The sequence below is a fragment of the Pipistrellus hanaki genome, assembly GCF_964339955.1.
Source record: "Pipistrellus hanaki genome assembly, chromosome: 2".
Taxonomy (NCBI): Eukaryota; Metazoa; Chordata; class Mammalia; order Chiroptera; family Vespertilionidae; genus Pipistrellus; species Pipistrellus hanaki.
Window position 1 is genome coordinate 77,674,422 of NC_140504.1, and position 24,262 is coordinate 77,698,683.

The following is a 24,262-nucleotide window of genomic DNA, read 5'->3' on the forward strand; positions in this document are numbered from 1 at the left end:
CTGAAAGTCAAAAATGACTCCTTGACTCATGGTCTGCAGAATGTATGCTGTGTTTTCAGGCATGAAAACAACATTTATCTCATTGTACATTTCTAGCAAAGCTCATGAATAACCAGGTGCATTGTCAATTGACAGTAATATTTTGAAAGGGATCTTTTGTGAGAAAGAAAAGGAGAGAGAGGGAGGGAGAGAGAGAGAGAGAGAGAGAGAGAGAGAGAGAGAGAGAGAGAGAGAGAGAGAGAGAGAGGGAGGGAGAGAGAGAACAGAGAGACAGAAAACAGTAGGTCTCAACTGTGGGCTTAAATAGTTAGGAAACCATGTTGTAAATATATATGCTGTAATCCAGGCTTTGCTGTTTCATTTATTGAGCACATGTAGAGTAGATTTAGTATAACTCTTAAGAATCCCACCATTTTCAGAATGATAAATGAGCATTAGCTTCAACTTAAAGTCACCAACTGCAATCACCCCCAACAAGAGAGTCAGCCTGTCCTTTGACGCTGTGAGGCCAGGCAATGACTTCTCTCTAGCTATGAAAGTCAAGTCCTAGATGACATCTTCTTCTTATATGAGGCTGTTTTGTCTACATTTAAATTCTGTTACTTAATGTAGCCATCTCCACTAATTATCTTGGCTAAATCTTCTACATCAACACTTGCTTCACCTTGCACTTTTATATTATGAAGATGACTTCTTTTCTTAAACTTTTGTCAAGTTTTAAACTTTTCTTCTGCAGATTCTTTACCTTTCTTAGCTTTTATAAAGTTGATGAGTCTCAGGGCCTTTCTCTGTATTAGGCTTTGATTTAGAGAATATTGTGCCTTGTTTGTCCCTGATCCAGACCACTAAAATTTCCTCCATATCACCAATTAGGCTGTTTCACTTTCTTATCATTTGTATGTCCACTGGAGTTGAATTTTTAATTACTCCAACAACATTTTTTTTTGCATTCATAACTTGGCTAATGGTTTGGTGCAAGAGGCCTATCTTTCTGCTTATATGGACTTTCAACATACCTTCTTCACTAAGCTTATCATTTCCAGCCTTTGGTTTAATATTAGAGATGTGTGACTCTTCCTTTCACTTGAGTACTAAGAGGCCATTGTAGGATTATTAATTGGCCTAATTTCAATATTGTTGTGTCTCAGGTAATAGGAAGGCCCAAGGAGAGAGAGAGAGAGCTGGGGTACAGCTCATTGCTGGAGCAGTCAGAACATACATTTATCAGTTATATTTGCTATGTTATACGGGCACAATTCCTGGAGCCCCAAAACATTTACAATAATAACATCAAAGATCATTGAAATTGGGACTCCAGAGAACTGTTGGCCCAGAAAGAAACTCACTACAGACTGATTCATTTGCCTCTCAGCATAACCATTATTGCTTATCTCATTTTCAGTTCTTATAAGTGTATTTCTAGTAGCACATGATCTCACTCATCTAGGGGAAATGATGAACAACATAAACTGATGAACAAAAACAGACCTGGAGACAGGGAAGCATCGATCCGACTGTCAAACCTCAGAGGGAAGGTAGGGGAGGGTGGGAGGAAGAAGGAGAGATCAACCAAAGGTCTTATATTGCATGCATATCAGCCTAACCAGTGGTCATGGACAACAGGGGGATGGGGGCATGTGTGGGGAGGGGTTTGGGATGAGAATGGAGGGATGAAGACAAATATGTGATACCTTTATCAATAAAGTAATTTAAAAAAATTGAAAAGAGGAAAAAAAAAGATCATGGATCACAGATCACCATAATAAATATAATAATGAAGAGTTTGAAATATTGCAAGAATTACTAAAATGTGACACAGAACAAATGCTGTTGGGAAAACAGCACTGATAGACTTGCTCACAACAAACCTTCAATTTGTAAAAACTATAGTATCTGCAAAGCTCAGTAAAGCACACTGCAAATACAAGGTATGCCTGTAGTTTCAAGTGAGCTTTGATCCAATTTAAGAAAATATTTATGAGTAATATAGTACAACATATTTCATTGGCAGCAACAACACTCTGTTGTGTAATATAAACTAGAAACAAATCACTGGCAAATAGAGTTAAAGGCAAAAGCAAATGTAGAAACTGGAAGGACTAAAAAGCCTATGATGAGACATATCCAGCAAACTGGAATCCATTGACACAATTTGCACACAGGGAAGTGGCAGAATTATTTCCCTTTATTAATTCTTTCTATTATTTATAATTAACCTAAAATGATTATATTATATTCAAAATCAAATTTTATGAAACTTCCTCAGATACATAATAATTTCAACAAAGATAGCATTTGAATGTGTAACATTTACCACTCAAGCCAGTTATGTCCTACAAATCCAATTTTCAGTAAATGCTCCTGACCCCACCTCTTTCTTCAGCTGCATTTCAGTCACCTATCTTCACAAATTTTAATAAGCTTCACATACCTAGAACTTTAAGTGACTGCTTCACATCTCTTGTCTTCAGAATTTTTCTAATGCCACGGTGTGGGATGTCTGCAGACACCTGCTCAGCATTTAAGCATGACCAATCTAGAGGTGCGGGAGAGTGAATGCCCAGGAGCCATCCTAAACTAATGGGAGATGAAAGTCAAAAGATAAATGGTTCCTCCGTTCATCCCCCAGGCAGATTACTTTAAGACACATTTCATAAAGCATTTTATAAAGTGCAGCGGAATCCACCTGCAGTTCCTCATAGTGACTGTCAACTTAATAATGCATCTCTTTTTTTAGCTTTTCCTCATTCCCTGTTTTCCTCTCCTATCCCTCACTCCGACACTGAATATATTATTTTGTCTCTGGCTCTGCTTTCCTGGATACCCATATTAACACAGTTGTTACTTAGGTCAACTCTATATAACAAATCTTCAGAATGGGTTTGGGAAACCAGATAAAGCTTCAGTCAGACAACTGATGGTATATATGGTCCAAACCTGGCTTACAAGAGCACTACAAATAATAAAAATCTCACCTATGGTGGTTAGAATGAGGTACAGATGGAAGGTTAAGGTGTTGGTATATGTAGCTACCAGGATATCATTTTACAAGACACAATCTATGGAGTAGATTTAAGTGCCTTACATTGATTTCTTTGAAAGCTATGGGAAAAAAAAATAATAACAGGCTCAAATTGGCTTACCATTAACTAAAAACATTCCTGAAAATAAAGAAGGATTCTAGAAAAGTGTTTAAGGAAAGCCACACCTCCTGTAACCACAGAATACACCCTACTAAACATCATGCCCAAGATTGGCCTTGATAAATCTGCTAGGTAAGAGCTAAAAAAACAAAACAAAACAAAATAAAACAAACAAAACACACACACACACACACACACACACACAAAAAGCCCTACTAAAAAAAAAAGTGGAGACTTTTTGGTGGAAAATTCTAAGAATCTTGAATCTGCAGATGTCCCTGAACTCTTCAAGGAAGTAGAGCAGCTTTCCTCACTCTGATAAAGGAAAATGGCCTTCCCATTCCTGACTACTCTGCAAAGTTTCTAAGCCAGATGCTTAACCAGATTTTGTGTGTCCTCTTCACAATGTATACCTACAACTCCTCATTGCTTTCAGGACTAAAAGCAAGGTTAGATCTCAGTATAATCTAAACAGAGAAATGAAATTTCTTATACATCGGAGGAATTTCAGGGAATGCTAATATGTATCAGCAGAAACCAGAGTAATATAGGTATGAGGAAGTATTCTTGAGGGCCACACACTGGTCAGTGATCAGTGTGGGGATATAGAAAAATATAAGACTAAAGAGAGAATGATTTATTAGTTTAGAAGTGTGTGACTTAGAGTTCAATGTACTAGTAAGGGCACCTGTTTTTTTGCCCTAAGGCACTAAAAGGATGGTTCATTGAAGCTTGGATTCAATGAGTTTGTATTAAATAAGATAGAGATTTTGCAATGTCCTTAGAATATTACTGAGAAAGATATCAGAAGACTTGGGGAAAATAACAAAACAATATTTAAATGAATTTACTATGGGATATTGGAAAACCCACTACCTGACTATTTTCCCTGGGAGACCCCAGAGGACATATCTTTAGACAGCTAATAAGAAATGTAGTAGTGAGAGAGGCACTGGCATATATGAAAACCTCTGCAAACAGCAAATAACAATAGGAGATGCTTCCTACTAGGTTCACTAAATTCCAATAGAAATTATAAAAAATCCAGAATGGCCAAAACGGGTTTGGCTCAGTGGATAGAGCTTCAGCCTGCAAACTGAAAGGTCCCAAGTTCGATTCCAGTCAAGGGCATGTACCTTGGTTGTGGGAACATCCCTAGTGGGGGGTGTGCAAGAGGCAGCTGACTGATGTCTCTCTCATCGATGTTTCTAACTCTCTCTCTTCCTCCCTGTAAAAAATCAATAAAATACATTTTTTTTTAAATAAAAAATAAAATAAAAATTCCAGAATGGAATTCCAGAGGCCAGTTGCAGCATTTAAATGTCAGTGTAAGGCCAGCTTGGCCAAGTAACTTAACTCACAGAAATTAGTTGTAATGGTTGGCTACTAGATTATGGTACTTCAAAAGTCAATATAGATGTACAACTGCTTATAGTGTTACAATAAGTTCAAGATCTGGAAATCTGAAGGCTGAGATGAACTGCTATATTGCAAAATCACAATCCCTCACCGAATACCCAATCTAAGTCAGTCCACTTAGAGTGAATTAATTGAAGAGTGTATAGTTTGTTAGGGCTGCCACAACAAAGTACTACAAGCTGAGTGGTTTATGCAAAAAAAAAATTATTTTCTCAAAATTCTGGAGGCTAGATATCTGAGAACAAGATGTCTGCAAGCTTGGTTTCTTCTGAGGTTTCTTCTCTTGGCTTATAGATGTCTGTCTTCTTCCTATGTCCTCACTGATCTTTACTTTATATCTGCCTATGTCCACATTTTCTTTTCTTCTTCTTTTTTTTTTAATCCTCACCCAATGAGGATATTGTTTCCATTAATTTTTTAGAGAGAATGGAAGGGAGGGTGAGCAAGAGAGAAAGGCATCAATGTAAGGGAAACACATCAATTGATTGCCTCCCACAAGTACCCCAACCAACGCCAGAGATTGAACCTGCAAACCAGGTACATGCCTTTGACTGAGGATCAAACCTGAGACACTTTGGTGCATAGGCCGAAGCTCTAACCATGAGAAACATGGGCCAAGACCAAATTTCCTCTTTTTTTGAGGGTACCGGTCGTATTGGATTAGAACCATTCCAAAGTCCTCATTTTAATTCAATTACTTCTTTAAAGACCCTCTCTCCAAATACAGTTACATTTTGAGGCACTGAATGTTAGGATTTTAACATGAATTTTGAAGGAAAGCAATTCAGGAAGTCAGATTTTCTTTAGAAAAGGACTCTACAAACATATATGATGAACATGCTTTTAATTTTCTAAAAATACCTGTGACCCCACACAGAGGAAAATATAGTTCTCAAAGTTTTTTTAAGAAACATATACTAGAGGACCTACAACCCCATCATAGGTCCTCTGAGGCTGTGGTTGACAAACTGTGGCTCGTGAGCCACATGAGGCTCTTTAGCCCCTTGAGTGTGGCTCTACCACAAAATACCACGGCCTGGGTGAGTCTATTTTGAAGAAGTAACATTAGAAGAAGTTTAAGTTTAAAAAATTGACTCTCAAAAGAAATTTCAATCGTAGTACTGTTGATATTTGGCTCTGTTGACTAACAAGTTTGCCGACTACTGCTCTGAGAGAATTTATAAAAACCAGGTGATAAAGGGAATTTTGGTCCAAATCCAAATTACAATCATCCGCAATTCCTACTGATGATTCAATTCTTCAGTCTCTAAGTATAGAATTGACTTTATATATGAAGTAGCTGGCATACCCTAACCTTAGCTCATTTACCTATGGTGCAAGAGCCATAGGCTAGAAAGAATAAATAAAAGCACTTTAACCCGACACAAAACTCTGTCAAGAGATTATAGAGCAAAAGCAATGTTGTTATCCAGGAGGAATTTTAGATACCATTGCTACTTATCATCAAACCCTTTTTAAATTCACTTCTTTGTCCCTGAAAAAGCAGATGGATTATAGCAAATGAAGATGGACTATTACAAACTTAACCAAATGGCAGCTTTACTCACAGCTGGTTTTGTGCTTGGAAGTAGCTCTTTACTGACACATATCAGCAAAGCCTCTTTGTATGTGGATATTCATCTATGGATACATTCCAATCGCTGCCAGTTTAGAAGATACAAAAGAATTCTCTTTTACATGAGAGATATAGCAGTACACATTGACTGCCTTTTCCCACATATCCCAGTCTCTCTCCTCGGGGAACTATCCTGTTTCGCAAAGAATTCATCATCTTGACATTCTGCAGAACAACATTATTGGTTGACTAGAATGTGAAATAATGCTAATTGGAACTCAAGAGCAGTGAGTAATCTGGGAAGACAGAATCACCAGAGGGTAGAAGATAAATGCCATGATGATTCAAGGTTTTCCTATATTGTGATGTTTACAGGTGTCCAGTGGGCAGGAGAATGCTGGCACATTCTGTTTCAGGTGAGGACATGTAGCTGCATTGTTCATATCTATGCTGAAAAAAGAAGCGCATCACTTGGTGGTCCCTTTGACATTTGTAGAAAGCTTGAACATTCTATTTTAATCTGTGTTTAAGTGATTTACAATACTGATGGTTTTGATTACTTTCCAAAGCAACAGAAGGTCCTGTAGGAAGTCTAAGCTGGTTGCAAGCTGTTCTGACACCCAGGTCTGATTACCTACCAGCTGTGATGGTGGTAGAAGTATCCATGGTGGGTGGGGGAAAAGGCTTTGCAGAGTCTCTGGTTAGTCACAATACAGAGCCACTGCATGAACTCTAAGAATTTTGCAGCAGGGCCATGCTCTCACTGGTTCAGAACTACCAGCCCTTGACAGCCCCTGAGAAATAACTCCTGTTGTGCTAATGAACACTAGGAGAGACTTAAGACCTGATGGTGAGATGCTAGGTGACTGGATTAGAGCTGCCCCATCACACAGCAGGCACCTACAAGGGAGAAGTGACATATTCAGGATGTCTCCTGAGCAGATCCAGAAGATGCAAGTGAATTACAAGAAGAGAAGGCTCAGATCCCATCTCAGCTAACACTGATAGCATTTGGTCGTCCTGGAGAAGGGCTCTAGAACTAACTGACCAAGAAGAAAAATGCTTGCATGTGGTTTACAGATGGATTGGTACTGATACTGGCCACAAATGGATTGTTGCCAATCTATACTCCTGTTCAGGGAAGGCTCTAAGTGACAATGATGAAGAGAAAACCACCTAGTATCAGACCTGTGAGCAACACACTTGGTCATTAACTCTGTATGTAGATTCCCATGTCTTCAACAATACACAGAAGAAAATAGTCTCTGCAGAGGACATACTTAAGCATTCAAACAGGCAGGATCATATGTCCTAGGAATGGTAGCAACCTAGCAACCTTTTCCTTGGCCACCCAATGAGCCATGGAGAAGGTCAGAAGGCTATACATAGACCCAGCAGCATGGGTTCCCTCTCACCAGGCTGATCAGACCACTGCTGCTGCTGCTGCTGCTGAATAACCAGCTTACCAGCAGCAGAAATTACACTTCAATATGGCAGCATACCTCAGAAGAACAGCTACCTACTTTTTGACAGTTTAAATACATTTGACCTTTAATATCATGAAGGATAATATCTACTCTGGAATAGGATTCAGTCTTTTCTTACCAAAATATGTCTTTTAGCACCATCACTCCTTCACATTTCTGTTAAACTGAAAGGATAAGGGACATATTTATGGCAGGGGGAAAAAGTTGGAACAATAGGTACAAGGTGATGGATTCTTCCATTTTATGATAAATTTTGCCACCAAGAACATTCAATCTAATAGAAACATGCTATATCCAGTTAAAGGCTCAGCTAAATTGCCAGTTTATGAACAATATTCTGTGGGGTTGTTTTTCTTTCTCCAGACTGTTAGGGTGCTGAACCAAAATGAAAACCTGAAGCTTTGCCCCAATAAGTAGAAAAACATGGGTCCATAAGTCAAGAGGTTGAAATACAATTTGCTGTTATCATTACAAATGAAAGTTAATTTTCTAAAGTAAAAATTTTCTAGATGTAATTTAAATTTACTTACAGGATATTTTTCCTTACATGATATTCTTCTACTATCCCTTTTTTGATGTAAGTATTAGGAGGCTTTTGGAAATTTTATAATGTAATCTTGATAGCTTTTAAATTTTAATCTTTTGCACTAAAATATGACTGCTTTAAGTTCATTACATGTTACACAATTTTACCATGAGATGAACTACGAATAAAAATTTTAGTTAACACTTTAGAAACAGCTTTTTTGTCCAGTACAATTGATTTTTCTAAAATATTCACTTATTTCAATTAGCCAATTTAAATTAGCCGGAAAACTTGACTACTATTTTACTGTTAATTCAGTATTCTAACAACCATCTTATTTTACCCTGTAAATATTAGTGGAAAGGATTGTTTGCCTTCTTGAGTAGGCCCTGAGCATTCCTGGTGCTAGGCTGAGTTTAGATATCAAAATGGTGTCAAAACAAGCTAAAGGAATATCATTTGGGCAAAAAATGAAAAAGGATCACAAATCAAATTTATAGAAAAGATTCCTTTATTAACTTTTGGTCGAGAATATGTTTGTATATTTTCAGAAAACAACTCTGAGACCATGTGGATTCCTGCAACAGAGAGGAACTGACAGGACTGCTCCAGCCATAAAGAGAAAAAAGAAACAGTCCAGAGATGGAAGACGCTGATGATGCCTTGCCATACTAGAAGTCAGTAGCTGTGAATCATTGTAGGTTGCCCAGGACCAAACCAGAGAGGGTCTGATGTGCATTACCATCATTTGTCAACCATCCAGAACTGAAATATCATTGCTGACATGTACACATAAGAAACTATTTGACATAGAAATTGGGATTCAAAAGAACTGTTGGTCCAAAAAGAAACTCACTATAGACTGATTAATTCATTTGCCTCTCAGCATACTCATTATTGCTTGTCTCATTTTCAGTTCTTATAAGTGTACTTCTAGTATCACATGAGCTCACTCGTCCAGGGGAAATGATAAACAACATCGATCAGACTGTGGGACCTCAAAGGGAAGGTAGGAGAGGGTGGGGATAAGGGAGAGAGATCAACCAAAGGACTTGTGTGCATACATATGAGCCTAACTAGTGGTCACAAACAATGGGGGTGGGGGCATGTGTGAGGAGGGATTTGGGATAAGAATGGAGGGGCGGTGAAAACAAATATGTGATACCTTAATCAATAAAATAATTAGAAAAAGAAATATAATTTGCCCTTATTTTCAATTCTCATTAACACACTTCAGAATTTGTGCTTCCAATTCCCACATTAGAGTTCCTGGTGGAGGTTCTTCTACCAGGGAATTCAGTAAGGGTGCCACTGAACTGAAACAATAACTATTATCATAGGATTCTTATATCAAAAGATCAATCAATTATAACAAAAAAGGAGTGACTTCCTTGGTTGGATGGCTCAGTTTGATGGACCATCATCCTGTACACCAAAAGGCAGCAGGTTCAACTCTCAGTGAGGGCACATATGTAGGTTGAGTTTTGAATCCCCTGTAGAGACACTATGTGAGACAACCAATCTCTCTCACTCTCTCTCCTTTCTCTTTCTCTCTCTCTCTCTCTCTCTCTCTCTCTCTCTCTCTCTCTCTCTCTCTCATCCCCTAACTCCCTTAAAATTGATAAAAATATGTCCTCTGGTGAAGATTAAAAAAGAGTAGTTACTATGTTAGAGAATATTGGCTGTGACTACTATGAGGACCTAGGATTGGCACTACATATGGGCAATGAGGAATATGTCTAAAAGACAAATGAGTCTGGTGCATCTCGTGTCTTTTAGACATACTTCACATTGTGCTTAATAATAAATGTGAACAAGCAATTGCAACTGTGGCACAATAAAATGATTCAGTTAAAGATTCATCTTTTTTAGGACTGAAGTATCATTTCACTAGGTAAGCAACCTAGACAAGTTGAAATTCTGACTAAAGATGAGATAAATCTAGAATGGATGCTTAAAGAGATAAAGAATAAACATCTATTATGACCTCAGGAAAAGAAGTACTACTGGGAACATTACCTTGTTCAAATAATACCATGGATTTACAGAGAGTATGAATAGATCTGTGTGAAGCAAGTGTTGGAATGCATATACACTGAGTGGCCAGATTATTATGACCACCTGATGGTTGTAGGCAAATTAGCCATACACTGCATCATAAGGGATATGGAAGCAGAAGTCCTGTTCAAACACCTTTGCTCTCTGCAATTACCAAGATAAAACATCTCCAATTTGCAAAAGAACACAGATTGGACAGTCAAGCATTGGGAAAAAGTCATGTGGTCCAATGAATCACGTTTCCAGTTGCATCATGCAGATGGCAGAGTGAGAATTTATCGGAAACAGCATGAAAGCATGCAACCCCACATGCATGAGTACAACCCTTCAAGCTGGTGGGGGCAGTGTTATGGTTTGGGGCATGTTTTCCTGGCATGATTTGGGCACTTTAATTCGTGTGGAACAATGTCTGAATAGCACAACATACCTAAGTATCATTGCTGATCAAGTTAATCCTATCATGTTGATGGCTTATCCTAATAGAGATGGCTTCTTCCAACAAGACAATGTGCCATGTTATGCTGCTTATATTGTGCAGGGGTGGTTTCAAGAACATGAGGGAGACTTTACCTTGCTTAGGTGGCCCCCACAATCACCAGATCTCAATCCAAGTGAGCATTTGAGGGAGGAAGTTAAAAGAGCCATCAGGCAACTGGTTCCACAACTATCAAATCTCACAGAACTGGGCAGTGTTATTCATCAGGCATGGTGTCAGATTCCTTGCATCACCTTTCAACATCTTGTGGAGTCAGTGCCAAGAAGAATTGCCACAGTTTTGAAGGCAAAAGTTGGCCCAACAAAGTACTGATGGGATAGTCATAATCTGGCCACTTAGTATATATCTGTTGAGCCTTATTTTAAAACCTCCCAGTTTCAGCCCCTACTCCAGGGGTGATAACCAGGCCTGTGGCAGCTGCAACCATTTTTACACCAGTACAATCCATTTGCACCTCACCACAGACCCATCATGTCCACCAACCACTTCCTATAGTCCACAAACCTTTTCTGGTATGGTGTGGGATGCTCATTGGACCTCGTTTAGCCCCCACACACATGTAACCTAGAAATATGAATTAGTTATTGTCCATGGATGCAAGCTTGACCATTGGGGTCAGGAGCTGATGGATGTATGTCCTTCTTTTAGTCAGGGAATTCTAAAACACATTTTTTTAGTCTACTTAGAAGGTCACACTGTACACTCTTATCAGTCATTCCTGCTCTGAGAGATCCTATTCCCAAATAAGCTACCTGCATACAAAATGTGTTCTCAGCACTGCTTTGGGGGAGTCTAAGCTAAGGCAGCAAATGCCCACTTTTATTCTCTAGAGTTTATATTCTAAAAGACACATACTTAATATAAAACATAGAATTTCCTCTTAAGTCAAATATGGTATGTCCTCCTTCATAAGCAAAAAAAAAAAAAAAAAGTGTTTCTTAAATTTGGAAGATTAATGTTTTCTACCTTTTATAATATTCAACCATCATGTCAAATATAATTGACCTACCTAAAATGTAAAGACATCAGCTATTATTAATGAAGTGTTTTAAGGCACATTTTGGAACATGATCCCAGAATATATATGAAGTTCTATGTGATAAAAGATTAGCTTATTAACCTTGGAGCATTTTATTTGCATCAGCAAAGTTTTAGAATATTAAAAGAGAAGCAATATCTTAATTTGTAAGACTTTTTGACAACACATCAAAGGGAGGAAAAGGCAAGTTGGTTGCAAATAATAAAACCTGCTTCTCAAGAGAGTAGTTTTTTAAAGTAAAAACCTCCTCTCACTTTCTATTACTTCACTTATTATCTATCACCTCTTTGAGTTTAGAGAATTCTCTTCAAATGTGTTTACAAGGGCAAAGACAAGTTTAAGACAATCATCAAAGAAACATGGTGCAGCATGGTAGACAGAAAAAATAAGCATGATGAATATTTTTTCTTTTATCTCCATATTTCCCAGTGCTTGGCTTACTCTCAATTTCATATGTCCCTCCTTTCTCCATATCTACATTAAACATTTCAAAATCATAATTGGATGCTCATTTTCTTCTTCTTTATATTATTTTTCTACTTCTTTAGTACATTTTTCTGACACTGTGATTCTCAATTGCTTGAGCACACTTTTATGTCTTATACAGATTTGCATATAATTCTTTGCAAACTCATCTCTACAGGTTAAAATACCTTCATTTCTATATCCCTGTGATATTTTATAGTTAAGCATTATTTGATTGTTTGAGATTGTGTTTTGCACAAATTCTGAAATCTAAATGTTGTTTGATTTTTAAATATATTCTATTTGAAAATATTTTATTGGTACCAATATAAACTTATTGAATTACTTGTTTAATAATAAAATATAAAGTAATATTTAAGTAATTTTAAAAATATATCCCATATGAGTAAAATTCTAGTGAGATAGGTACTCAAACACTGATGTTGAGTATATGAATTTGCTACAAAATTTTCCATAAGTAACTTTGCAACACAAATTAGTATGTTAAAATGATCATACTTTTTTTTATCCATATTGTACCTCACTATTATTTCTATGGGAATATCCAGAGATCCAGTAAAACACTAATACAAGAGAATATATTCATTTCATAATTATTTTTCCAGTAAAAGTTGAAAATAAAAAGCTTAAAGAACTTACAGGCTTGGAAAATAAAATATAACGCACCTATATATATTATAAAAATAATGTTGTTGCTTAAAAAGCATGTTTGGATAAAGTTTTATGACCAGAATGACTGGTCAACCAGTTGCTATGATGCACACTGACCACCAGGGGGCAGACAGTCAATACAGGATCTGCCATCTGTTGGTCAGTGAACTCCCACAGTGGGAGCACCACTCAGATGACTGAGATGAGCTGCTACTCCCACAACAGGACTGTCCCTGCAGGCCATGCTCCCCCACCAGTGCATGAATCCATGCACCAGGCTTCTAGTGTAATAATAAAATTCTAATGATATAATTTTAAACAGATAAAAAAAATACTAAATAGAATATTAACTCTCTAGTGTTGCATAAATTTTGTAAAAAAAAAAAAAAAATAGATACCTAGATTGTAAATGTATCAATACAAAAATCATTTATGCAATAAAATACTCTATTAACAAATCTTTTGGAATAATAGGATATCTGGTGATATTTAATTACTTATTTATATTTTCCTGCATTTTATACATCTAATCAACATATATTTTCCTTATATATTAGAAAAAAACTATTTTTTAAAGATTAAAATCAAATTTCTATGTTCTTTTTCTTTTAAATTAGGAGTTAGACTGAAGCTTTAGTCTAATATTTAAAGCACCACAATATTTAAAGCACCTAAGAGATAAACCATTAGTAAAATGATGCTTCTCTGTGCTACTGATGAGTATATTAGTTTAAAAAAAATTAATTCAAGTGACAGAAACTCAAAATGTGTTATTAGAACTCTGCGACATTCAACTTAATGGGTGGAAAATACAGGGGGGGGGGGGAGGTATTCTCTACATATCTCTGCTTCTTTCATTCTTCATTGGAGTCTTACAAAGCAGCCTGGCTCTATCCAAAGGACATAACTCATCCTACTACATGCTCTAGAGCACATGTGTCAAACACAAGGCCCGCGGGCCAAATCCAGCCCGCCAGGCCTTGCAATGTGGCCTGCACCGCGCTGTCATCACTACACTCCGCTGTCAGTTTATGACATTGTCAGTTTATGACTGTTCAGTAAACCATTCGGCCCGTGATTTAGGCTGGATTTTAGATTTTGGCCCCTTCTCTGATTGAGTTCGACACCCCTACTCTAGAGCTTCTGATGTTATTACCAGAGGCCCAGCACACACAAAATAGTGTATGGTTAGGGTCCTAGGCCATCTTCTACCTGCTTGCCAGTCCCTGCCACCACCCCTTAGTTCTTCGTGGTTCCCTGATTGCAGCATGGTTCCGCTTCCCCAGAGCTTATGAGGGGGGGAGGGACCAAGATGTCGCTGTTCCACCCTCTCCTCACCCTGCTGTCACTCACCTGGGTTCACGTGGTTCCCCATTTGCCAAGCTGCGATTGGAGCCTGAGAGCTGCGGGAGGGGCTAAGAGATTAACCTTTCTGCCCATTTTGTCAGTCCTACCCTGCTACCACTCATCTGGGTTCCCTGTGGTTCCCCGCTTTGCCAAACTGTGTTTGGAGACTGCGGGCCAGGGGTATAGGGGGAAGGGACCAAGAGGTGCTCAATGCACCTCATGGTGACCAGTCAAATGGTCATTTCTATCATCAAGGTCACTGCATTTTATATATAGGATGCTGACTAATATGGCAGAGTAGGATTCTCTGACTCAATTTCAGAATTCAGAAAGATGCTGATCAATCTAATTTGGATCAGGTACATTTATTTGTGGCTAGCAGAAAATTAATAAGGAAGCTTCCAGAAAACCACACTCACAGAACTGAGAGAATCAAAGAGGGAAACTCTCAGAAATGAGATGTTGAAGAGAATATGTCAAGTAAAATAACCATCTATATATATAAAAGCCTAAGTGACTGTTGCAACCAAAACAACCAAACGGACCAAATAGGCTGAATGGGGAAACCAGGCCAGCAGGGGGATTAGTGAGAGAAACCAAACAACTGAGCAGTGGGCTGCATGGGGCAACCAGGCTGGCAGGGGGGTTAGTGAGGGATGATGAAACAACTGAACTGAGGGCTGCATGGGAAGACCAGGCTGCAGGGGGGTTAGTGATGGATGATCAAACAACTGAAGAGTAGGCTGTGTAGGGTGACCAGGCCAGTAGGGGGGGCATTGAGGGGTGATCAGGCCAACAGAAGGGGCATTGAGGGGTGATCAGGCCAACAGAAGGGGCAGTGAGAGGCAACCAGGCTGGTGGGGGTGACCAGGCTGGCGGGGGGGGGGGGGCAGTAAGGGGCAACCAGGCCAGTGGTGTGGGGGAGTTAGGGGTGAATAAGCCAGCAGGGGGGGCACTAGGGAGCTACCAGGATGGCAGTGGGGGGGGGGGGCAGATGACAGTGACCAGGCCATTGGGGGGCAGTTAGGGATGATCAGGCAGGCGGGCAGGTGAGCATTTAGGAGACAGTGGTCCCAGATTGTGAGAGGGATATCCGACTGCCGGTTTAGGCCCAATCCCTGTGGGACATCTCCTGAGGGGTCCTGAATTGGAGAGGTGCAGGCAGGGCTGAGGGGACCCCCAATGCACAAATTTTGTGTCCTGGGCCTCTAGTAAATACATAGGTTAATTAACACACTATTTCTAATTAATGACTAAATCATCTTCAATTAATAAACTATTTTTATTATTTTAATAGACTACATTTTATAGTACTGCAGAATAGTGATTATATCATGTAGGAATATTTCTATAAAATTTTTAAACTATTATATCTCCCCAGTGTGTATTTTATATATTTGTAATATAGAGAATATCTGTCTAAAAAGTATTTTTAAAAGCCCTTTCCAATAAAAATATTTTATAAATATATATTATTTTAAATTGTATAGCACACATCTTTAAAGTAAAAATAAATAGGTTTTAATAATATATTCAATGTAACCAAATACATACATAATATTTTCATTTTAACATGTCATAAAGCTACATTTTAAGTATTCAACAGCATCTCTGGCTGAAGGCTACTTTAATGGATGATGTAGCTCTAATATATATATACCTTATATTCATAGATTCATAGAATATATGTTCTCTTTATATGTATATATGTTAAATATAAAATATATTTATCCAATACATATTTTAAATATAAATAATGAATATATTTGTCCATGCATTTTATAAAAGTAATTGTATTGATATGATATAATATTAAATATATACAAAACTTTTTGAGAATTACAGAACAATATAAAAATAAGTTATAGTGGCTTCATTCACTTCCCACTGTATCATGGGTGAGTGCACATGACTTTGGAGACTAATGTTGTTAAGATTTAATTCAATTTGCTCAAGGACATAGGAATCTGAGAATACTGTATTTGTATGAATCAATGAATTTCTAAGGTAATTCAATCAATAACAGAAAAAGTATTCAAAGAATGAGGTAGGTAATAGATGAAAAAAAACAAATTTCTGATTCCTTTTCACTTAACTTTAATGGTGATGTACTAAAATTGTCTCTTATATCAGAAACTCTTTTTTTTTTTTTTTTTTATAAAATAGAACTTCCAAGGAGTAGTATCAAACAGAAATGGAAAGTCTGATTCAAGAAAACTTGAAATAAGTATAACATAATTCAACATCCTTTGTATTTTATAAGATGTTTCATAAGCATACATAAGTGGATTTGAACAACACTTGCCACAGACAAAATCAAGAGAAGATCTTACAGTCAAATCAGAAATATAAAACAATTTTCAATCTCTTTCTCAATATCATTGAAATTTTAAGGAGAAACAAAAAGGAAAGTTCTACTCTTATTTCAAAAAAAGAATTGAAAAGGCTTTTGAGAACCTTATTATTTCCCCGATTATTCCATGGAAGTCTTTTGAAAAATTGTTTAAGGTTGTTGAGAACCGTACTCATCTCCAGGTAGTCTTTCACTTGAAGACTATTTCAGGACAGTTTGGTGCTGAGGAAGCTGACACACGGGGAAATGCAAAGTAAGAGTCTAGTGCTGTATCTTTATTTATTTATTGATTTTTATTTTCTTATTAAATTATTATCTTTGTACATATACCATTGCCCCCCCATACATGCCCTCCCTCCCCAGAGTTTTGTGTCCATTGGTTGTACTTATATGCATGTATCTTTAAACAATGATTTAAACAAGACACCTTAATGACCCAATTAATTAGGAGTAGTGCTCGAAGCCCAGAACGAGGTGTCTCTTTCCAATCTCTGAGTGAAGTCACACAGGAAGTTTTTCATATTTATACCTTTTGAACTTCTTTGTCTGCAGGTTTTACAAAGGGCTCTGTATGAGTAATTGTTACAGTTTGTAATCTTAGATACATAGAGAACAAACATTTGGCATGAAATATGGGAATTATTATCAGTATTAGTCCATTATGTTAGGTGGCTAACTTTCAAGGTTAGACAATCAAGTTTATCATTTTTGTATTATTTGAACTAAAAACAAAGTCATTTTATAGAATAAGAGACTGTCTTAAAGTGACAGAGTTTACAATGACAGAGTTTACAGGACTAGGAACTATCTAACAATAGCAGAGAGTTTCAAACAGCAGTTTTTTATACAAGATGGAAGTTACTATGCTTCAATAGGAGAACCTCGATAAATAGCATCAATCCTATAACGTGGCGATGGGCAGCAGGCAGGGCCTGAGAGGCACTATACATAGACCTATCAGCTCTGCCTTTAGTCTCCTTCCTCGTGCCAATTGAGTGATCAAGTTGAGTGAGAGGCTTAGCTCAGATGGGCAAACTGATTTTAGGTGATTTCTCATCACTGTCAATCACATCATCTTTGCTTATCTCCTTTGGATCTTCACCTATGAAATTTAAGGGTGATTTCCATGTGAGGAAAATAAAATAAATGAATGTGCAGTGAGTGTGTCTGCCCTACCATGGTTCTATTGAATTATTGATAGTAATTTTTTAAATATATTTTATTGATTTTTTTTTTTTTACAGAGAGGAAGGGAGAGGGATAGAGAGCTAGAAACATAGATGAAAGAGAAACATGGACCAGCTGTCTCCTGCACACCCCCTACCAGGGATGTGCCAGCAACTAATGTACATGTCCTTCACCAGAATTGAACCTGGGACCTGTAAGGTTCCAGCTGAGAGGTTTGTGACACAGAAGCAAGACACAGAGTCCAGGTGGTTTAAACAAGATGCTTTAATGACCCAATTAATTAGGAGTAGTGCTCAAAGCCCAGAAGGAGATGTCTCTTTCCAATCTCTGAATGAAGTCACACAGAAAGTTTTACAAAGGGTGGGGATGGGGGGGGTTAATCTTGTGCTCCTGGGCAAAGCTCGCTGGTCCCGGGGTGGGCCAGGGAAGTTCAAGCCAAAAAGCGGCATAGGTACTTCTTTTATACAGCTGTTTAGTGAGGGAAGGTTGGATGGCATGAGAGGTGTGGAATTCCTGCCTATGGCCATCTAGGAAGGCCCTAGGAAGGCACCAGCTAGCCAGCTATCTTTGTCACCATCTACCTTGCAGATGCTTGCATCAGCTCTGGGCTTCCCTCCTGCCTCGACCTAACATCCCAGCCTTTTGGTGATAGGGGGCGCCGAAATCATCCTGGCTACTTCCTGCTGACCAGGGGCGAAGAGGGTGGGGGATGTTAAAGGCCAGGGTCAGGCAGAGATGAGTTGAAGGGCAGCCGAGTGTAGGGATGGAGCAGGAGCTGATTTACAGTCACCCGAAACATTTCAGCGATCCTGGAGCGGATGAATTTGAGGAGGCAGGGAGCTAGGGAAAAAAAGACACAGATGAGAATTAGGGGCCCTATCAGGGGTAGGATCCAGGTAGCTGAAGGGCTTTGGAGCCAGCCGAAAAGAGAATTGTCCTGGGAGTGTCTTGCACGTAATTCTTCGCTCAGCTTAGCCAGGGTCTGCACGTTCTGTTCCACCACTCCTGACTCGTTGATGTAGTAGCAGCATTCTTCTTGAAGGAACATGCAGGTTCCTCCTCTTTCCGCAGTAAGAAGGTCTAGGGCCCTTCGGTTCTGCAGGGCTATTTGGGCCACTAATGTTACTTGCCGCTGCAGGGAAGCTAAGGAGTTAGTGGTAGACTCCAGGGCAATCTGGAGTTTGTCATTGAAATCCTGAGCAGAGATTATGCTGTTACCCAGGGCCCCCCCAGCTAGGGCTATTGAGGCAGCGATACTTACCCCCAACATGATAGGAAGGAAGACGCCCCGGCGGGTCCGGGGGTGGGATGAAGGGAGCAGCCAGGCGAGCTCAGACTCTCCATACAAGGTTAGTTGGGGAACTACTGTGACCACGAAGCAAGGCCCGGGGTCAGAGGAGTTTATGCAGTTGCTTAAGGTGCCATTGCACCAAAAGAAGGTACCCGGGCTGGCCTTGGTGGGACTGGCTGCGGTGTAGTTTTGGGTACAGTTCCAAGTGACCCGTTCCACAGTTACTGGGTTGCTAGTCTGGTAACATATCCGCGGGGGCAAACTGGGTTGTGGAGTTTCGGGTTCCCAAAGGGGAATGCCAGCCAGGGGAGGCTGACACTCACCATGTCCTTGGGTTCCTGGAGGAGTCATGAGTGGGACAGCAGCCAGCAAAGGTCTTCGGAGAGAGACACATAAAAAGCAGTGCGAGACATTGGGCAGGGTGTGGGTCTCGTTAAGAAATAGTAGAGTGTGTTGGATAAGTTGGAGCCAAGAAGACAGGACTTCTACCTGGGAGGAATGAGGCAGCTGCCCTTTAAGGGACTGTTCGGCCTGTAGGATGCTATTGGATACCTGGATTTGGGCCTCCTGGGCCAGGACATATTCCCGGGAAATGTAGATGGTCCCTGAAGGGGTCGAGCTCCAACGATTCCAATACAGTTTTCCCATAACGCCCGCAACCCATCGCTGGTTCCAGGGGTCCCGGACCCTGATGTTGAAGGTCCCGTCTTTCCAGAAAAAGGGGCCAGACCTGACTTCATTGTAGGCATCATGGATGACACAACCTGACCAGCGGCAACCCCCATAGGTGTTGACATCTCGATTACACCTATCTGGGTTCCGCTGGTCGTAAGCAAAGCAGGCATATGGTCGGCCACTGTTGGACACTGACCGGAGGTGAACAGCAATCAGGATCTCCGCCTGGCATCCGGCCAGAGGGCAGTCCTGAGATCCTACCTGCCGGGTGACTTGTGTGCTGTCCTGGTCATAGGTTTCACGCACCTTGAACCTCCACACATAAGCAGGAGGGGGTGGGTGTAGGCTACCCAGGGCTGGGAGCAGAAGGAGGAGGGGGAGAGCGACTAAGGCGGACCGTAGTGGGGCCCAACACCTCACATTTATAGAAGTCATGCTGCTCCGGGGTCCTCTTGAGTCTGGAGAGGTGATGGCACGATGGATCGCCAAGTAGTTTGGCCGCGGTGGGGGTTGTGAGGATGACTGTGTGATGTCCCGTCCACCTGGGTTCTAAGGCTTTGGGATGTAGATTCTTAAGGAGATCTGAGTTCCCGGGCTGGAGGAGCCTTGGTCAGCTGGTTCTGGCCTGGGCAGAAACCTGTCAGCATGTTCCTGGAGCAGCTACCTGAGCAGAGACAGGTATGGAAGATAAGTAGTCAGTAGAGTAAGGTCAGTAGGGAGACGATGGTTGAGCAAGAAGGGTCTCCCATATAGGAGTTCAGAACGTCCCTGGCCCACTGTGGGACCAACGAGCTTCGCCCGGGAGCACAAGATTAAAACCTCACCCACTTTTAATCGCCTGGACTCTGTCTTGCTTCTGCGTCACAAACCTCTCAGCTGGAACCTTACACCTTGGTGCGAAACCAGGGCACAGGGTGTATGCTCTGTGTGACCTTTCCTGGTCTGGGGTGCCCCTCAGGCTTCTCTCCAGCTCTGCAGCATCAGAGTCAGTGGGTGAGTCCCAGTCCCTATTGATTCCTAGTGATCGTTCTTCCAGCATCTCTGTCTCTAAACAGTGGCCCACTTCAGAGACTGCCTTCCGGGCATAGCCCTCCGCACCTTCCAGGAAGGTTCCCAGACTGAGGAGGTAGTGAAGACTTTCCTATTCCCCTTGGCTCTCTGGACTTTTGGCCTCACTCCAGAACACAGGAGGTGAGGGAGATGTCCCCTGCCATCCCTCGGGTCCCCAGTCCATAGCCTTGGATCAACGATTGGGACACCAGTCCTTGGGCCTCTGCTACTGACCATAGGTGTCAAAATGGGAAACCAAAAAACCAAATTAGATCTAACAATGCCACTGGGGTATCTTGTCACCAATCTGGCTAAGGTAGGCCTGTCCCAGGATCTGCGTCCTAAACGCCTCATTTACTTCTGTAACGTGGCATAGCCTCAGTATGAATTGGACAACAGGTCCAAATGGCCTGAACATGGGACTTTCAATTTTAACATTCAGATTGACCTCAACAATTTCTGCCAATGAGCAGGGAAGTGGCTGAAGGTTCCATATGTCCAGGCCTTTTTCTATCTGTCCTCCTGTCCCTCCCTCTTCTCCTCTAGTTCCACTGCCCAGGTTCTCCTAGCTCATGAGAAACTCCCCTTGCCTACTGACACCCCTCCACTTTCTGTCTTATCTAAACCCCTTGAGAATCTTTCTTCCTTCTGACTCACCCGTTTCCTTGCTCCCAGCCTTCTCCCCCGCCTCCCTATGACCAGGCTCCTATTGCCCTGCCTCCTTCTGCCCCGCAGTCAGTTCCCTCTCTTCCTTCATCCTCACTCCCAGACCTCCCTCCGCCGTCCCCTCCCCCAGAGCCTTCTCCTTTACCTGCTGACCTTCCCCTCCCCCACCCTGCCTGCTTCTCCAGTCAGCAGGCACACCCCACCTGCTCCTGGGCTCCTCCTCTCCTCTGCCTCCTCTGGGAAGGTGCAGGGGGGGGGGGGGGGGGCTGAGGGAATGGTCAGGGTTCATGTTCCCTTCTCTCTGTCAGATCTCTCCCAGATTGAGAAGCAGAAGCGGCTGGGGTCCTTTTCCACCAACCCCACCATGTTCATCAAGGAATTCCAATACCTTTCTCAGGCCTAGGACCTCACCTGGAATGACTTCCAAGTCATTCTCTCTTCCACTCTAACATCAGATGAAAGGGAAAGTGTCTTAGGAGCAGTGAGGGACCACACAGATCAGATCCACCTTACGGATGCCTCCATGCCAGTGGGGGCCCAGGCCGTTCCTCATTAGGAACCAGGCTGGGAGTACCAACTAGATACCCTGAAGGGCGAGACGGGCACCGATGTCAATACCAGGTGCTCCAATGCCAATAGCCAGCCTACAGGCCATCTCCCACAAGGGAGTTAATTTTGACAAGCTGAGGGAAGTTACTCAGGGACCAGATGAGAACCCCCCGGTCTTCCTTAACAGGCTGACTGAGGCTCTGACTTTATATACTCATCTGGACCCTGGGTCCCCGGCTGGAGCAACTGTTCTAGCCACTCACTTAATTTTGCAGTCAGCCCGATATTTGAAAAAGTTAAAAAAGGAAGAAGATGGCCCTCAGACTCCTGTTCAGGATCTGGTGAATATGGCATTTAAGGTTTTCAGTGCCTGTAAGGAGCAGGCAGAATCAGATCGGGAGGCCCGCCTTCGACAAAAGGTGAACCTGCAAACTCACCTTGGTAGCAGCCCTAAGGCCAGCAGCCACGCATGGTCCAAGGAGGGCTGTGCGTGATGGGGGTGCAACAAAAGGATGAACACCACCTAGAAGATGCTTCAAGTGCGGAAATGAAGTCCATTGGGCTAAACAATGCCCACAACTCCAGGCTCCAACCAAGCCTTGCCAGGTGTGTGGTCAAAGCGGCCACTGGAAAAGTGACAGGCCCTCTGAGTCTCAGCTTGGAGGGACCGTCCTTCCAGGTCATGACCCACTGCTGGCCATGCTGAGACTGGCTGAAGACTGAAGATGCCCGGACTCGACCACCCCCATCACCTTGGCTAAGCCCCGGGTAAAGCTCAAGGTAGCGGGTAAGCAGATTTCCTTTTTGATAGATACGGGGGCTACCGTTTCTGTTCTGCCCTCTTTTTCTGGGCCACTGTTCCCTTCCATGATCTCGGTCATGGGTATTGACAGCAAATCCACCTGCCCACTGGCCACCAGACAATAGCTCTATAACCCACTGTTCCTAGTCATGCCTTCATGCCCCATACCCCTTTTAGGACGAGATATCCTCATCAAACTAGGGGCCACTCTGCAGCTCACTCAAAGTCCTTCAGCCTCCCTGCTTCTTCCGCTCCTGGCTCCCTCCCTTCATGGGAACACTGATTCCCCACTGTCTGCATCCCTTGTCAACCCAAAAGTATGGGACACCTCTAACCGGGTGGTTATTAGGCACCATACCCCAGTGAGGATCAGACTTAAGGACCCCACCTCGTCTCTCTCCCGTCTCCAGTTTCCTATCTCCCTAACTCATCGCCGAGGTCTCAAACCTCTCATTACTTGGCTTCTGGGCAGGGTCTCCTCATACCCTTCGACTCTCCCTGAAACAGCCCCATCCTTCCTGTTAGGAAGGCAGATGGGACCTATCGGCTGATGCAGGACCTCTGACTAATCAATGAAGCAGTGGTCCCCATTCACCCGGTCCCCAAACCTTACACTCTCCTTTCCTGCATCCCATCTGGTACCACCCACTTTTCTGTCCTCAACCTCAAGGACGCCTACTTCCTCTGGATCCAGACTCTTACCATCTGTTTGCATTTACTTGGGAGGACCCAGATGAGCAGGTATCCCGCCAACTCACCTGGACAGTTCTGCCCTAGGGGTTCAGAGACAGTCATCTGTTTGGCCAGGCCTTACCCAGAGACCTCCAACAATGCTTGTTAGAACCCAGCACTACACATCTCAGAGGCATACAGCTGGCCTACGCTGGTAGGATTTTTCCATCATTGGGTCCCAAATTTTCTCTCCTAGCTAAGCCCTTATACCAGGTTGCCTCACCCTCTCTCATTTACGAAGCTTTTTCTAACTCCAGGGCACTCTTCTGCTCTCTCTCTCTCTCTCTCTCTCTCTTTCTTTCTCTTTCTCTTCCAGACATCTCTAAGCCTTTCCAACTACTTACTGATGAAAGACAGGGAATAGCCATGGCGGTCCTCACCCAGCCCCTGGGACCAGCCTTCACCCACATAGCCTACCTGACAGCTGACAGCTTGATTACATAGTTTGGGGGCTGCAGCCCTGCCTTTGGGCTCTGGCTGCAGGTGCTGTTCTCATCAAGGAGGCCCAGAAGATCTGCTTCCAGCAACCCTTATAGGTCTTCTCCATCCATAGACCACAGGATCTTCTGTCACACCGATCCTGATCTCTCCTTGCCCCCTCTCACATGCAGGAACTCCATTTCCTAGTCCTTGAGAGTTCTGACATCTCCCTGACCCAGTCCCCAGCCCTGAACCCAGCCACTCTCCTTCCTGCTGCCTCCACCCAAACTGCAGCAAAACATTCCTGCT

General features: G+C 41.8%; 1 protein-coding gene across 5 annotated transcripts; it reads right to left on the bottom strand.

Moving 5' to 3' along the window:
* Positions 1-16,923: 16,923 nt before the first annotated feature.
* ERVFC1 (endogenous retrovirus group FC1 Env polyprotein) lies at positions 16,924-24,107 on the bottom strand. 5 transcript variants are annotated; one of them, XR_014794248.1, is made up of 4 exons: positions 23,951-24,100; positions 21,862-22,036; positions 17,905-20,398; positions 16,924-17,127 (listed from the first exon to the last, which is right to left on the bottom strand). XR_014794248.1 is itself a non-coding variant. In XM_084875468.1 (4 exons), the coding sequence occupies exons 3-4, from the start codon at positions 20,167-20,169 to the stop codon at positions 18,555-18,557; spliced, it is 1,194 nt and encodes a 397-aa protein (XP_084731594.1). In that variant the 5' UTR covers positions 20,170-20,398; positions 21,862-22,036; positions 23,951-24,101; the 3' UTR covers positions 17,761-18,554. The 5 variants fall into 5 exon arrangements, 4 of the variants coding, with proteins under 4 accessions (XP_084731594.1, XP_084731593.1, XP_084731591.1 ...); XM_084875468.1 differs by lacking the exon at positions 16,924-17,127 and having other exon boundaries at positions 17,761-18,608; positions 19,030-20,398; positions 23,951-24,101; XM_084875467.1 differs by lacking the exon at positions 16,924-17,127 and having other exon boundaries at positions 17,761-20,398; positions 21,959-22,036.
* Positions 24,108-24,262: the final 155 nt, after the last annotated feature.

Bases quoted from the DNA above. Each gene is read 5' to 3' on its own strand.
- ERVFC1 (XM_084875466.1), bottom strand. From the start codon at position 20,169: ATGACTTCTATAAATGTGAGGTGTTGGGCCCCACTACGGTCCGCCTTA.